This window comes from Piliocolobus tephrosceles, chromosome 1 (assembly GCF_002776525.5).
Source record: "Piliocolobus tephrosceles isolate RC106 chromosome 1, ASM277652v3, whole genome shotgun sequence".
Classification (NCBI taxonomy): Eukaryota; Metazoa; Chordata; class Mammalia; order Primates; family Cercopithecidae; genus Piliocolobus; species Piliocolobus tephrosceles.
The window spans coordinates 62,545,470-62,557,932 of record NC_045434.1 but is presented as its reverse complement, the minus strand read 5'-3'; the positions used below and the strand labels follow the sequence as shown (position 1 = coordinate 62,557,932).

The 12,463-nt window shown below is 38.5% G+C and overlaps 1 protein-coding gene across 2 annotated transcripts in view; it reads left to right on the top strand.

Moving 5' to 3' along the window:
- NUCKS1 (nuclear casein kinase and cyclin dependent kinase substrate 1) overlaps window positions 1-6,536 on the top strand; it is a 37,365-nt gene extending 30,829 nt beyond the window's left edge. Inside the window, exons 6-7 of one of the 2 annotated variants that reach the window (XM_023187020.1) lie at window positions 75-221; window positions 1,258-6,536. In XM_023187020.1, the coding sequence (XP_023042788.1) occupies window positions 75-221; window positions 1,258-1,457 (347 nt within the window). In that variant the 3' untranslated portion in view covers window positions 1,458-6,536. Of the gene's footprint in view, window positions 1-71; window positions 222-1,257 lie in introns of both variants that reach the window. The other variant, XM_023187019.1, reaches the window with a different exon arrangement.
- Window positions 6,537-12,463: the final 5,927 nt, after the last annotated feature.

The following is a 12,463-nucleotide window of genomic DNA, read 5'->3' as shown; positions in this document are numbered from 1 at the left end:
TACTCTCTTCCTTTTTCACTTGGAAGGATACGTACATTAAGTTAGACGTTGAAATTCTTCTTTCTTCTCAGAAGATTCCGGCAGCGATGAAGATTTCCTAATGGAAGATGATGATGATAGTGACTATGGCAGTTCAAAAAAGAAAAACAAAAAGATGGTTAAGAAGTCCAAACCTGAAAGAAAAGAAAAGAAAATGCCCAAACCCAGGCTAAAGGCTACAGGTAAGTTCTGCAGAAGTGAAATTAAATGTACTGCTTTAAAAATTTTGAGAAACATTATTTTCAATACAGAAATTCTTCATTAGGATTTGGCATTGACCTGATGTTTAGCAGGAATACAAGAAATCTAAAAGGGTCTTGTATTCTGCAACTGGAAGTATCTCTTATTAATAAAGACACTAGCCTGTTTAAGAGTCTAGTGGGCTTAGCCATGTTCTTCAACTATTGCCAGTACTTGAGCGAGATTTCAGAGAATGATCTATTTGTTTCAGACACAGTGGTAGAAATGCTGTATCATCATACCTGTTACTGCTCTTTTTTCCTCACTGGTATCACAGTCTCAGCAGCCAGCAAAGACTTAATTATGAAAATGCACAAATCTAGAGTAATACATTTAAGTTCCATGTTCTGAACTCTACCCCATCCTCTGTGCTATCAGAATAAAACCACACTTGATGACATTAGTTAATTTTTTTCTGCGCCCTAATGGGTTCTCCTAGTTGGAACTAATTTGTTAACTAAATCAGAAATCAATTTGCTTTTTGTGTAGGTGGTTTTATTCTGTTAGGTAGAACTACTCATTGTTAAACTTCTGTTTATCACTTCCTACTGTTAAGAATGATGGAACTATCAAGCGTTATTTGATAGCTTTAGTTTCTGATCAGATTAATTCTTTTCCTTCCCTCTTTTTGACCTGCTTTTTATAAACAACTTTTAGCATAAACAACTGTTAGTTTACCAAGGAATTAAGGATGTTGTGCACGTGCTTCTTCATTACAGGGATTACTGTTAACATCATAGAGTGTTGGTAAAAACTGATGGGAAATACTGCAACATAGTATAGTAACTTATGAACAGTTTAGAAATTGAGCTAGATTTACTTAGGGATATATGCACTCCCTCGTGCCCACCTTGATTTTTAGTAAGTTGCGTATTGTCTTTATAGATTTTATTCTTACAGATTGTTTTATTTTGTAGCTGACTTGTATTAAAGACATTTTTTTCTCTTCCCTTCCGCAAATTATTTTTCTATTTTCAGTGACGCCAAGTCCAGTGAAAGGCAAAGGGAAAGTGGGTCGCCCCACAGCTTCAAAGGCATCAAAGGAAAAGACTCCTTCTCCCAAAGAAGAAGATGAGGAACCAGAAAGCCCGCCAGAAAAGAAAACATCTACAAGCCCCCCACCCGAGAAATCTGGGGATGAAGGGTCTGAAGATGAAGCCCCGTCTGGGGAGGATTAGAAGTGATGATGGTCTGGGGAGAGATTTTATTAAAAAAAAGAAAAAAAAAAAAGAAAAAAGAGGGAGGAAAAAAAAGAACCTACTTAAGATAGAACATGGTTTTGGCTATGGCTTGACTCATGGGCTTTCAGTGCTTTTTTCCATTTGTTGAAAGTAACATTTCTCTCTCTCTCTTTTTTTTTTTTTTAAAGCAAACCATTGTATGTTTAAGTGTTTAAGTCACCTTTTTGTCTATTGGTCTCTTTGCCAGCCCTCCCCTTTCCCAATGAAAGCCATGTCAAATTAATCACTGAATTGACTGCTTCATTTTTTTGTTTTTAATGAAAGGTGTACCACAGTTGTAAAGCAATAAGATTTGAGATGAACATTATTGAAACTTTGCTTTTTGCTAAAAAATAGCAAGTTGAATAGTAATCAAAAAACATAGATTTTAGTTCAAAATGATTGCTCCTTTCTCTGCCTGGACTTTTAAAAAATCAATTGTCATCTAATAGAGTTTATTTGTCTATAGACACAGGTATCAATATCTAAAAAAAATCATGACCTTAAACTTCCACTGATGAGGCAGGTAGGAGATAAAGATGAATTCTGAACTGTTACTAAAAGTACTCATTTTTTTACCTTGTGGGGAGGGTGGGCAATGGGGTTACCTGACTTTATTTGAGGGTGTGGGCTTTCTTTTTTATTTCATCACTTGTTATCTCAAAGAGACTTGGAGCCAGTGATCCTTTTATCCTGCTACAGTCTTTAGGGAGCTAAATAAATAAATAAATAAGCAAGGGCCGCCAAAACTGAAATCACTCTTGATTTCATATTTCCTTCTCTAAATATATATGTATCCTGTTTTTTGGATAAAATTTTACCAAGAATCAAAAAAAAAAAAAAACACTCTAGAATTTAATCAACAAGATCAGTCTACACGTCACAGTGGATTTCTTTTCAAACTGACAATGGGTTTTAAGCAAATAAAGTTCCAGTTAATGTGAAACTCAGTCACAAAGAGTTGAGATTTTTCCTTTATGAGATAGAATTGACATTCTTTTGTGCTATAAATGTGCATTCAGGTCCCATTCACCATGTTCTGCTTTTATTTGGGGCTAGAACATTTTCTTTTTCATACCCCGATCTTCCCATTTCTTCATAGAAATGTGATAAGAAGTACATCCCTGTGATCTTGCTGCTTCGTAGGGCACCACTGCACACTCTGCCCTGAGTGCCGACCACCTCTGCTATAGGACACTATTTTCCTGGCCCTATTCTTCACTTACTTCCCATCCTGTCCTTGACTAGGAATATGTTAAATGCTGCTCCCATACAATTCAGTTAGCTCTTGTCTTTTTAGTTGGTCCAACCCCTGCTTTACTGCTTATGCTGCTTAAAGCGGAGGGACTAGATAAACCAGGCATTTTAGCAGGCCTGTGTGCAGTTGATAACAGACTTTTTGCATGCCTTATAAAAGCAGTCAGGACATAGATCCATAGGTTTGATCCTTCACATCTGATACCAGGCGCTAATGGGAACAAGGTTTAAAGGGTCCTGGTATGCTAATAAATTGAAAAATTAGTGAAATTTAACTTCTGCCTTTTTTTTTTCCTGCCTTTTAATCTAGATTTGCTTCCTCAATATCCTGCTTTGTGGTTTACTAGGAACATGCTTACTCTGATTTTTTTTTAAAAAACACACAGTGGCAAAGTCATTTTGCTATTGCACTGTGTGTTAAAGAATGAATAAGGAGTTTTCAGTACATGGCCAAAAATACAGGACTTGAACATAAATAGCAGTTGGATCATTCTCTTTCATGATGGTTAAATTCAGAGTTGTGAACTTTGTAATGAGGGTGTTAAAGATTAATCTATTTGCCTAAATGGGTTTGTTCAGGTATCCATTTTTAACAAAGAGGTTTATGTTCATATAGTAAAAGACCGATCAGTGTTTCCACCATGCACTTCTATTTTTTAGGAGTTTATAATTTTAAGTCTTACATTCCTAGTAACATGTGGGCTTTTCTTAGGTTATGTTTCGTGAAGATTCGGGGGGAGGGCGCTTTTAAAACTTCAGCCTCAATTGTTTGTGTAACAGTCTGTTTAATATATTAATCTGCACTAACATCTCTGTGATATATGCACATATTTTAGAGGTAATCATGTCTTCTAGGTTACTTTTGTGCATTTGATTGTGCTTCTTGTTTAGAGTCCCTTTTAAAATTAATTCATTAGATTAAAAAATGTACTCTATATTTCTGATAGACTGGACAGAAGGATCGGTGTCCCCAAGTGAGACAGGCTCTGAATAACCTTTGTTTTCTCCACTTTTTATTGATGATTTAAAACACTTTAAAAGTCTTCCCCTCAAATCATGCATGCAAATAGGAGGACAGTGGTGGTGACTCAACTGGATACAGGTGCTCAATAGTCAGGCTTGATAGTGATGTCAGAATGCATTACAAGCTGTAAGCCGATACTGACTGGCCATTGGCACCACCCTTGACTAACCTTCCTCTTTTTCTCTAGTGTGCCTATGGTGAAATGGCAATAGCATTCACTGTCGTATTTTGCAGTGCTCAGGAAGTGGGACGTTAACTTTGAAGGTGCTTGTTTGTATTAGCTCTGCTAGGTTTACCTCTACAACGTAGATTTCGGCAGCTATGCTGACTGACACTACATTCTAGTTCTTAAGATTTTTTTTCCAGATCCCCCCTTCCCCAGCTAGACATACGTAGCATACTTACACCTTATTCAATCTTTCTGTAACCTGCTGCTGCTTTTCGTCCTCCTCACCTCAGATCGGAATCAATAGAGTGGGCCCAGAGGATACATTTTAATTCCAGTAATGGTAGGTAGATTTGTCCTGCTTTCTAAAACATCTCCCCATTTCATATTTCCACTCCATGTTGATTCCATACGGGAAAATTAAAGGGTGTTTCCTCCTGTAGGGAGGTAATGTAATGAGTGTGGACATCTTTTAATCTTGAGGAATAGTAGTTGATTTCTCTTGAAGGAGCTTACATACTAACTGTTTTCACAATAACCTGTTTGCCCCAGTTCAATCCTCAGTTTAATACTTAATTTGGTACTGGCTCAAATAGCATTTTCTTGTAGATAACAAATCAAGAGTGAAATTTGAGGTTATACACCAGTAAAGTTTTTAACACTTGTGAATATGGTCAGCTAGACTAAACTTGACTTTTTTTTTTAATGGTTTTTTTATCTGTGAACATTCAAATAAGTGGATTTCCAAGTACTGGTTGGGGAAGGCAGTCGTGCTTTTCTTTAAACTTTTACGAGATGCTTTGAGTGTTAGGCAAAAGCAGAAATAAATATCAGGAGCAACGGGGAAAGCTTTATAAAAGATCATGGTGGCCATTGTTGCGGCTTTGTGCTGATTTGAACAGATCTTTGCCTGCATCATTGGTAGCTGCACTGAAAAGAAAAAACTTTCACCTTAAGAATTTGAAAGGGAAGAAACCTGGGCTCTGGTCTTCATGGCATTTAGAATGAGATACTTAAACAGAACAGAAGTAATACGCATTTCCTGCCACAGGGTAGGGAAAATGTAACAAGCTGGTTGCTCTTGAGGTTAGAAAATTGTCTGTTTCTCTGTGGATGAAGCTGGATTTACTTGAAAATGGAGAGTTGGTTTATTGTTTGAATATTGGGACATCAAGCTATAGCCAAGTTTCAGTTGCAACCAGTTTTCCCTTTGTCTGAGATAAATTTGATACAAATTATTCTTTTTGAATCCTGAATTCGTAAATTATACTTTTCTTTTTTTTTCTTCAAATTCACAGAATTCACAGTGGTGCTGACTGTGTAATAACCACTATTGGGAAAAATCCCGTAAACCTGCCTGTTGCCATGCCAATGGAGTGACTGAACTGGTGACATCTGTTTGAGCATGCTTTGTGTGGCTGGTAGAATGCCACCGTTGTGCATACACTTTGTACATCAGGGGTGAAGGGAGGGTTTTCTAGATTATTGGGGGAGGGTAAAATTGGGATTTTTTGTTGTTCCTTTTTTGATGGGGTGTGGGGGTATAGTACTCAGCTTATGCCCTAAAATAACATGTATAAAAACCCCTGAAGTATTGTGTGGGTGTGTATGTGTGAGTGTGTGTTTGTATACGTCTGGCAATTAAAGCTTTGTCTTCTGGAACTTAGTGAATTCTTTTCTCTTTTTCCTCCAGAAGTATTTGTTACAAGATTTGTAAATAAGAGCTCTACTTAGTTTGTTTACCATGAACATGTTGCAGCAAACCTTATGCATCTAATTCCTACAAGATTAAAGAAAGACTTTTAGACTTGCCAGGTTAAGGAACAGCCAAGTTCTCAGTAATTGTTTGCCTTGATTTATCTTTTAGACTTCATTTTGCCAGCTCTAAAACTCCCAGTTGCTTGATTTTAGTCCTTAATCTTTTATGTTCTGAGCAGGAAGGGTAAAAGACAGGAACCTGCTTCACTGTTTTAACTAGTCCATGGGCTGAGACCGGGGCATCTCTTTTCTTCATACTGCAATGTTGCTGGATACATGATCAGATACCAGAGGGTTGGGCGTTCTTGCAATACCTTAACAGTGCTGAAATCTGCAGCATGGTACTAAGGAAGTTAAAGTTTGAATGTAACCACTTTATTTAAAGGGTTTTTTTCTTTAATTTAAATGAAATGAGGTTGAAGTGAACATGATTTTGTTGACCATGTTCGTGAATTATAGATGCAACATGCATTGGTAGAATCGTGTGATGGTCTTTTGTGATCCTTAATTTTTACATATCCCAGTCTCTGTATGTATCTGCATAGACAAAGAAAAAACAAACTCCTGCTTTGCTTTTATTGAAGGGTTTCCAGGACTGCGTGTCTGCTCCTGAGCTCTGTTTTAAGTATGTGTATCCTTTGCTTGTATTTTGTATTAAAAAAATAAGAAAAAGAACCCTTTATTGTTGAGCATGTTGGCATAGTCCCCTTTATTTTTTTCTCTTTTTGGGACATACGAAGCAAGTTATTCTTTTTCTGTATCTTTTTTCTTTTGTAAACTTTTTTTTTTGTTTTGTTTAAAAATGGCTTTATAAAAGGGCTTTTATAACCCAGATGTGTGCTCTGTGTACTTCTTGTAATACTTTAAAGTAAACACACTAACTTACACAGCTTTGATAATCAGCTCCCAGTCCAGCCTGACTTTGGGGGAACTTATTTCCCTAATAAATTATTTAGAAACTTTAACAGTGACCATCCCTGTTGTTGGTAAAAGATAAGCATGTCTTGGTTCAAAAGTCAATACCTCAGGATGGAATCAAGAAGCAGTGGACTTACCAGTTTCTGATTGATTAAGGGAGTACTGGACTGGGTGCATAAGGATTCTTAATTAGCGTTTTTTCTCATGTTTACATTCAAGGTTATGAAGTGTTGTGGAAAGCAAAGTTTCACAATCATGTATAATAAAAGATAATGTTTATACTCAAAAACACACTTGGATTCAATTCCAAATACCCATAAGAACTACACTGAATTTTGAATTAAAGATTATTCCTTAGGTGGAGAATGTGGTACAAGATCCCTCTTTAGAACTGGGCTGATATTGTAGCTATTAGGGCTTTTTTCTTTTCAACTTTTCCTCTTGTTTACATACTTGCCTTTCAGCTAGATACTGTAATTTAAATGGAAATTTGGCTTTGAAATTAAATGCTTTGTGCATCCTGTTACCCATCAGTGACTAGCTAACTTTACTTTTTTTTTTTTTTTTTTTTTTTGAGACGGAGTCTTGCTCTTGTCGCCCAGGCTGGAGTGCAATGGCATGATCTCAGCTCACTGCAACCTCTGCCTCCCGGGTTCAAGCGATTCTTCTGCCTCAGCCTCCCGAGTATCTGAGATCAGGCACCCGCCACCACACCTGGCTAATTCTTGTATGTTTAGTAGAGATGGGATTTCACCATGTTGGCCAGGCTGGTCTCTAACTCCTGGCCTCCCAAAGTGCTGGGATTACAGATGTGAGCCACTGCACCTGGCCTTATTTTTCATTTTTTATATTTTTTTGAAATGGAGTCTCACTCTGTCACCCAGGCTAGAGTGCAATGGCGCAATCTCAGCTCACTGCGCACTCTACCTCCCACGTTCAAGCAATTTTCCTGCCTCAGCCTCCCAAGTAGCTGGGATTACAGGCATATACCACCACACCTGGCTAATTTTTGTACTTTTGGTAGAGACGGGGTTTCACTATGTTGGCCAGGCTGCTCTCGAACTCCTGACCTCAAGTGATCTGCCTACCTCAGCCTCCCAAAGTTCTAGGATTATAGGCGTTAGCCACCCCTCCCAGCCATTTTTTTCTTTTTTAGAGATATGAGAGTCTTGCTATGTTGTCTGGGCTGGTCTCAAATTCCTGGGCTCAAGGTATCCTCCTGCTTCAGCTTCCCCAATAGCTCAGATTATGAGTAGCTGAGATTACAGATGCAAGCACCCTACCCACATACATTTGTTTCTTAATATAATGAGTTGTCTGAGGTTAAAGTTGACTTTGGATGAACATTAACCATCTACTTTTCCTCATAATCCTTAGGTATTTTATGGATGACATAGACAATTTTCTGTTTCAGGACAGTGCTGAAGAAATGCAGTCTGATTTAAAGGATTTCAAAAATCAACAAGTGGATAAACAGATAAAGAGAGGTAAAACACAACTTGGGAGCTACCTAGACTCCTATCCACGAACATTGGTATAGAGTACTACACTGTAGTTGTGCAACACATATTACATTTAGTTTTTCCAACAGTGTGAGATCAGCAAGTGTTTGTTCTTCCAATATTGTAAAAAATAATCTGGTTCAGTTTGAGGTTTGATGTGGCACCTGATGTAGCTAGTATGTAGTACAACAAGGGTTTGAATCAGTTCTGTGTGCTTTAAGTTATCACAGTTGTTTGTTCTAAAGCCAGTCCATTTGGTATGAATGGGTCCGTTAAAACTTCTTCCTGGTATTGAGCTTTTGAGCATTTTGCTGTTCTCTCACATCTCCCAGTAACAGTGATACTTGAACCAGTCCAATGAGTTACATCAAAGATTTAATGGGAAAAATCGGAAACCATTGAGTAAGGAGATTTCTCATTGAATATTTCAGTTTGCTTGAAAATCCTGGTAACCCCTAGATACAAAACCTCAAATTATTTAAAAGCTTTTGTTTTCTGATTATGTCTCATGATAGTGACTTGAGGAAAATGTTCATCATATTGACTATATAGCAGTTACAGTCTGCCAGTAGAGGGCAGTGTTTGTCCTCCATAGATAGTGGAATGCCTGCTCTTCCCATCTCAATTTTAGGTACTATGGGCTAGGCTCAGGACATATTTAGATACTGTCGGCTAGGCTCAGTTGATACTCTGCAAGTGTATCAACACCTTGCCACTTACTTGGGTTATCGAAGCTCTGTGATCAGTGTACCCAGTTAACAACCTAGTGTATGTAGCAGCAATCTTTTCTGAATTTTAAATAGGAAATAGAATTTCTTGATTCACGCACATCTGTCCTCTTGTGTTCTTCCGTCTTTACATCTCCTAAGCCTATGTGGATAACATCCCAAAATAAAAGTGAACACTGAAATTTCAAAATGCAGCTGTGAACTCTTTGCCCTATTTTGAAACAGGTGTTGTCTTTTGAAATTGCCTTCCAGCTCAAAAGCCTTGTTTCTTGCACAAGCAGCACTGATATGTGTTCACACATAACAAATACTCAGATTTGTTTTCAAGGTAATGTGGTAGTTTGTGTTCCTTTATCTTGATGGCATGCTTCTCTTTTCCTCCATTATCTTAATAGAATAGATAGGTACTCATTTTGACATGCTCCGGCTGGGTCGCCACCACGAGAAATCAGTGTTACTCATGGGTGTGTCCCCTGGTTCAATAAAGCCCTGCACAAATATTGTGAAATAAATGCTGTGTTAATTCTGGGGTCAGGGAGTGAGAGGGTACAGCCAGAGTTCCCATCCTAATAAAGCAAATAATTGCTTTAAAACATGATAACAAAATGTTGGAAATAATTGTTTGCCTTGATTTAGCAGTAAGCTGGCACCCAGAAGGGATTTGTTTAAAAATCTAACATTAAGGAATAGGTTGATCAAGGAAGAGTACACATATATATTATTATTGGTAATGTTTTCACTATTAAGTTGACTACACAAACCCTTTTATTAGAATGTGTAAGACTATACCTCCTTGGCTGATGTACAATGCAATGTGTCTAATAGTTACACTTTTTCCATCTTGGGTAGAAACACAAATACATAGTCTATATGTAGTCAGAGCTCTCCTGATTATAAGAGATTGGGTAGATGGATAAAGTAAGGCTCTGAAGGAGATAGAAAGTCATTGATCCAAGAAAAATGATGGCCTAAATTTTAGGATATGATAACTACCAATTTGGTAACCCTACCTGGTTGGATATCCGGTAAGAAGTGTCTCATCTATAATGAACTGAACATATGTAGTAATATAATTAACAAAAAATAAGGTGCAATGGCTCACACCTGTAATCCCAACATTTTCAGAAGCTGAGGCAGGAGGATCGCTTGAGGCCAGGAGTTCAGACCAGCCTGGAAAACAGTGAGATCCCATCTCTACAAAAACAAAATAAACAAATTAGCTGGGTATAGTGGCATGCACCTGTAATCCCAGCTACTGGGGAGGCTTAGGAGGAAGAATCACCTGAACCCAGGAGCTCAAGGCTGCAGTGAGCTATGATCGCACCACTGCACTCCAGCCTGGGTGACAGAATGAGACCCTGTCTCTTAAAAGATTAACAAAATAATAATTAACAAAAAATAGATTGTGAAACACTGGTGTTTACTAAAAAGTGTGTAGACGGTGACCCACACTAGATCCTCATTTTGTGGCTATAAATTGGGTCTCTTGTAGTTTACTAATTCAGCCTAGAGGTATACAGATACTAAACACTTTAAAAATATTGTTTTACTTCTGAGGTATCTAGGAATAATGATATAGCAAAGCTCTTTTATAAGGCATTAAATGTCTTTAGGAATCAAAGACTCAATGGACGTTCTGTTTAGACCTAGGAACATAACCTGGGGCTTCAGTAACCTGACTTCAAATCTAATGCATGCCACATCTCAGTTACAAACCCCAAGCTCCCACTGTTTTGTCTTTTCCTCCTGCCTCTGACCTAATTTGCCCCATCTTTTCCTTCTTGAGTGTGTGTATGTGTGCGTGTGCGCGTGCGTGTGTGTGTGTGTAGATGAACAATTAGTTTCCATGGGGTTAGTGTTGTTGATGCAAAAATATTGTTTATACATGAACTAGGTAGCCCTAGAGGTGGATGGGGAACCAGCTGTTTGGTAGACAGCCACACAGTTGGCCTGAGTACAAGATAAATAGCATTCCTAAGCTCTACTGTAGGGAATGCTGGTATGACTTGAAGTACACAGGATATACACAGTATCTAATTCAAAAGAGTGGTTTTTGTGCTAGACTTTATAAAATGAACCAGTGCTGGGCCATTGGCAAAGCAAGTCAGTCCTTTTATCACCTTGCTTTCCCTCTTTCTCTTGCCATGCACTTAAGGGAAGCAGTAAGACCTCTAATATTTGGCTCTTGGGCTACTCTTCTCTAGAAGTCAACACCATTGCGCAGTCACTGAGAAGCAGATGGCTCTCTCTCTGGAAGAGCTAAGTCTAAGTAAGGACACACTAATAATGCCAGACAGTGGAAACAGGAGTTCTTAGAGCACGTGTTGCATCCACAGGTCACCTCTGAATTAGCCAGCAGTATTTATTGGCAATGAAAATTATGGTGACTATATTCCAACCAAAAACTGGGACCTGTGCTACAGTGAAGAGTTCTTTCATACTCCTCAACAGGAAAAACAGTTTAAGATATAGTTTGGTCTCATAATATTGGCATGTCTGGATATTTCTAAGGTTTAAGGAACTGAAGCAGGCAATGTTGAAAACTGGAGTATTCCAGGTAATGCATGTGAATAGTATGAAAAGTACAACAGGTGTTCCACAACAGAGTGCAGAACAGCACATAGTGCTAACTATAGCATGAGTAGTCATTTGTTTTATTTGAATCCCCAATCACTTTTCCTTGTCTGATGACCTGCTTTGGAGAAGCTATGTGGCTGGTTGCAGATGAAGTCAGATCAATCGACAGGGTGATCTTGGGCAAGTCAACTTACCCGCCTACCTCCCACTCTGCTCGCTGCTTCTTTTTATGAGGATTATAAGGGACTGATTCTCCTCTGCTTCAAAGGGACATTATGGGGCAGGGCACTGTGGCTCATGCCTGTAATTGCAGCACTTTGGGAGACTAAGGCGGGCAGACCACCTGAGATCAGGAGTTCGAGACCAGCCTGGCCAAGATGGTAAAACCCCGTCTCTACTAAAAATACAAAAAAGCTGGACATGGTGGCAGGCGCCTGTAATCCCAACTACTCGGGAGGCTGAGGCATGAGAATTGCTTGAACCTAGGAGGTGGAATTTGCAGTGAGCCAAGATTGCGCCATTGCACTCCAGCCTGGGTGACAGAGCAAGACTCCGTCTAAAAAAAAAAAAAAAAAAAACAAAGGGACATTATGAGAATGAGTAAGACCATAGGTACTCACTGCCTGGAACACAGGCTGTCTATGCACATGTGTTGCTGTTGGCATTGTAGACCAACTAGCCTCAAACAAAAGCAGCGATGTACCTCCAGGCAAGGTTTATGGGGGCTGAAAACCTCATTCCTGCAGAACTGAAATCCTTTTAGCTTTGTCTGTGAAGTATAAATGAGTTATTTATTAGTAAGAACACTCTTGCAGAAAGGTAAACTTTAACCAACTCACAGTATAGGATGGTTTTAGAGGGGAGGGAAGAGTGACAGGAGCTTCCAAGTCACCTGCACTAGTAAAAGTTTTGTTTTGTTTCTTCCCAGTGTGCATACACAGAATTATTGACTGGATCTTGAATGCTTCTTTAGCTTCTCATAGGAAAAAAAGAATTTTATCCAGTGGTTTCAAACTGTATTTCTAGTTATGGGG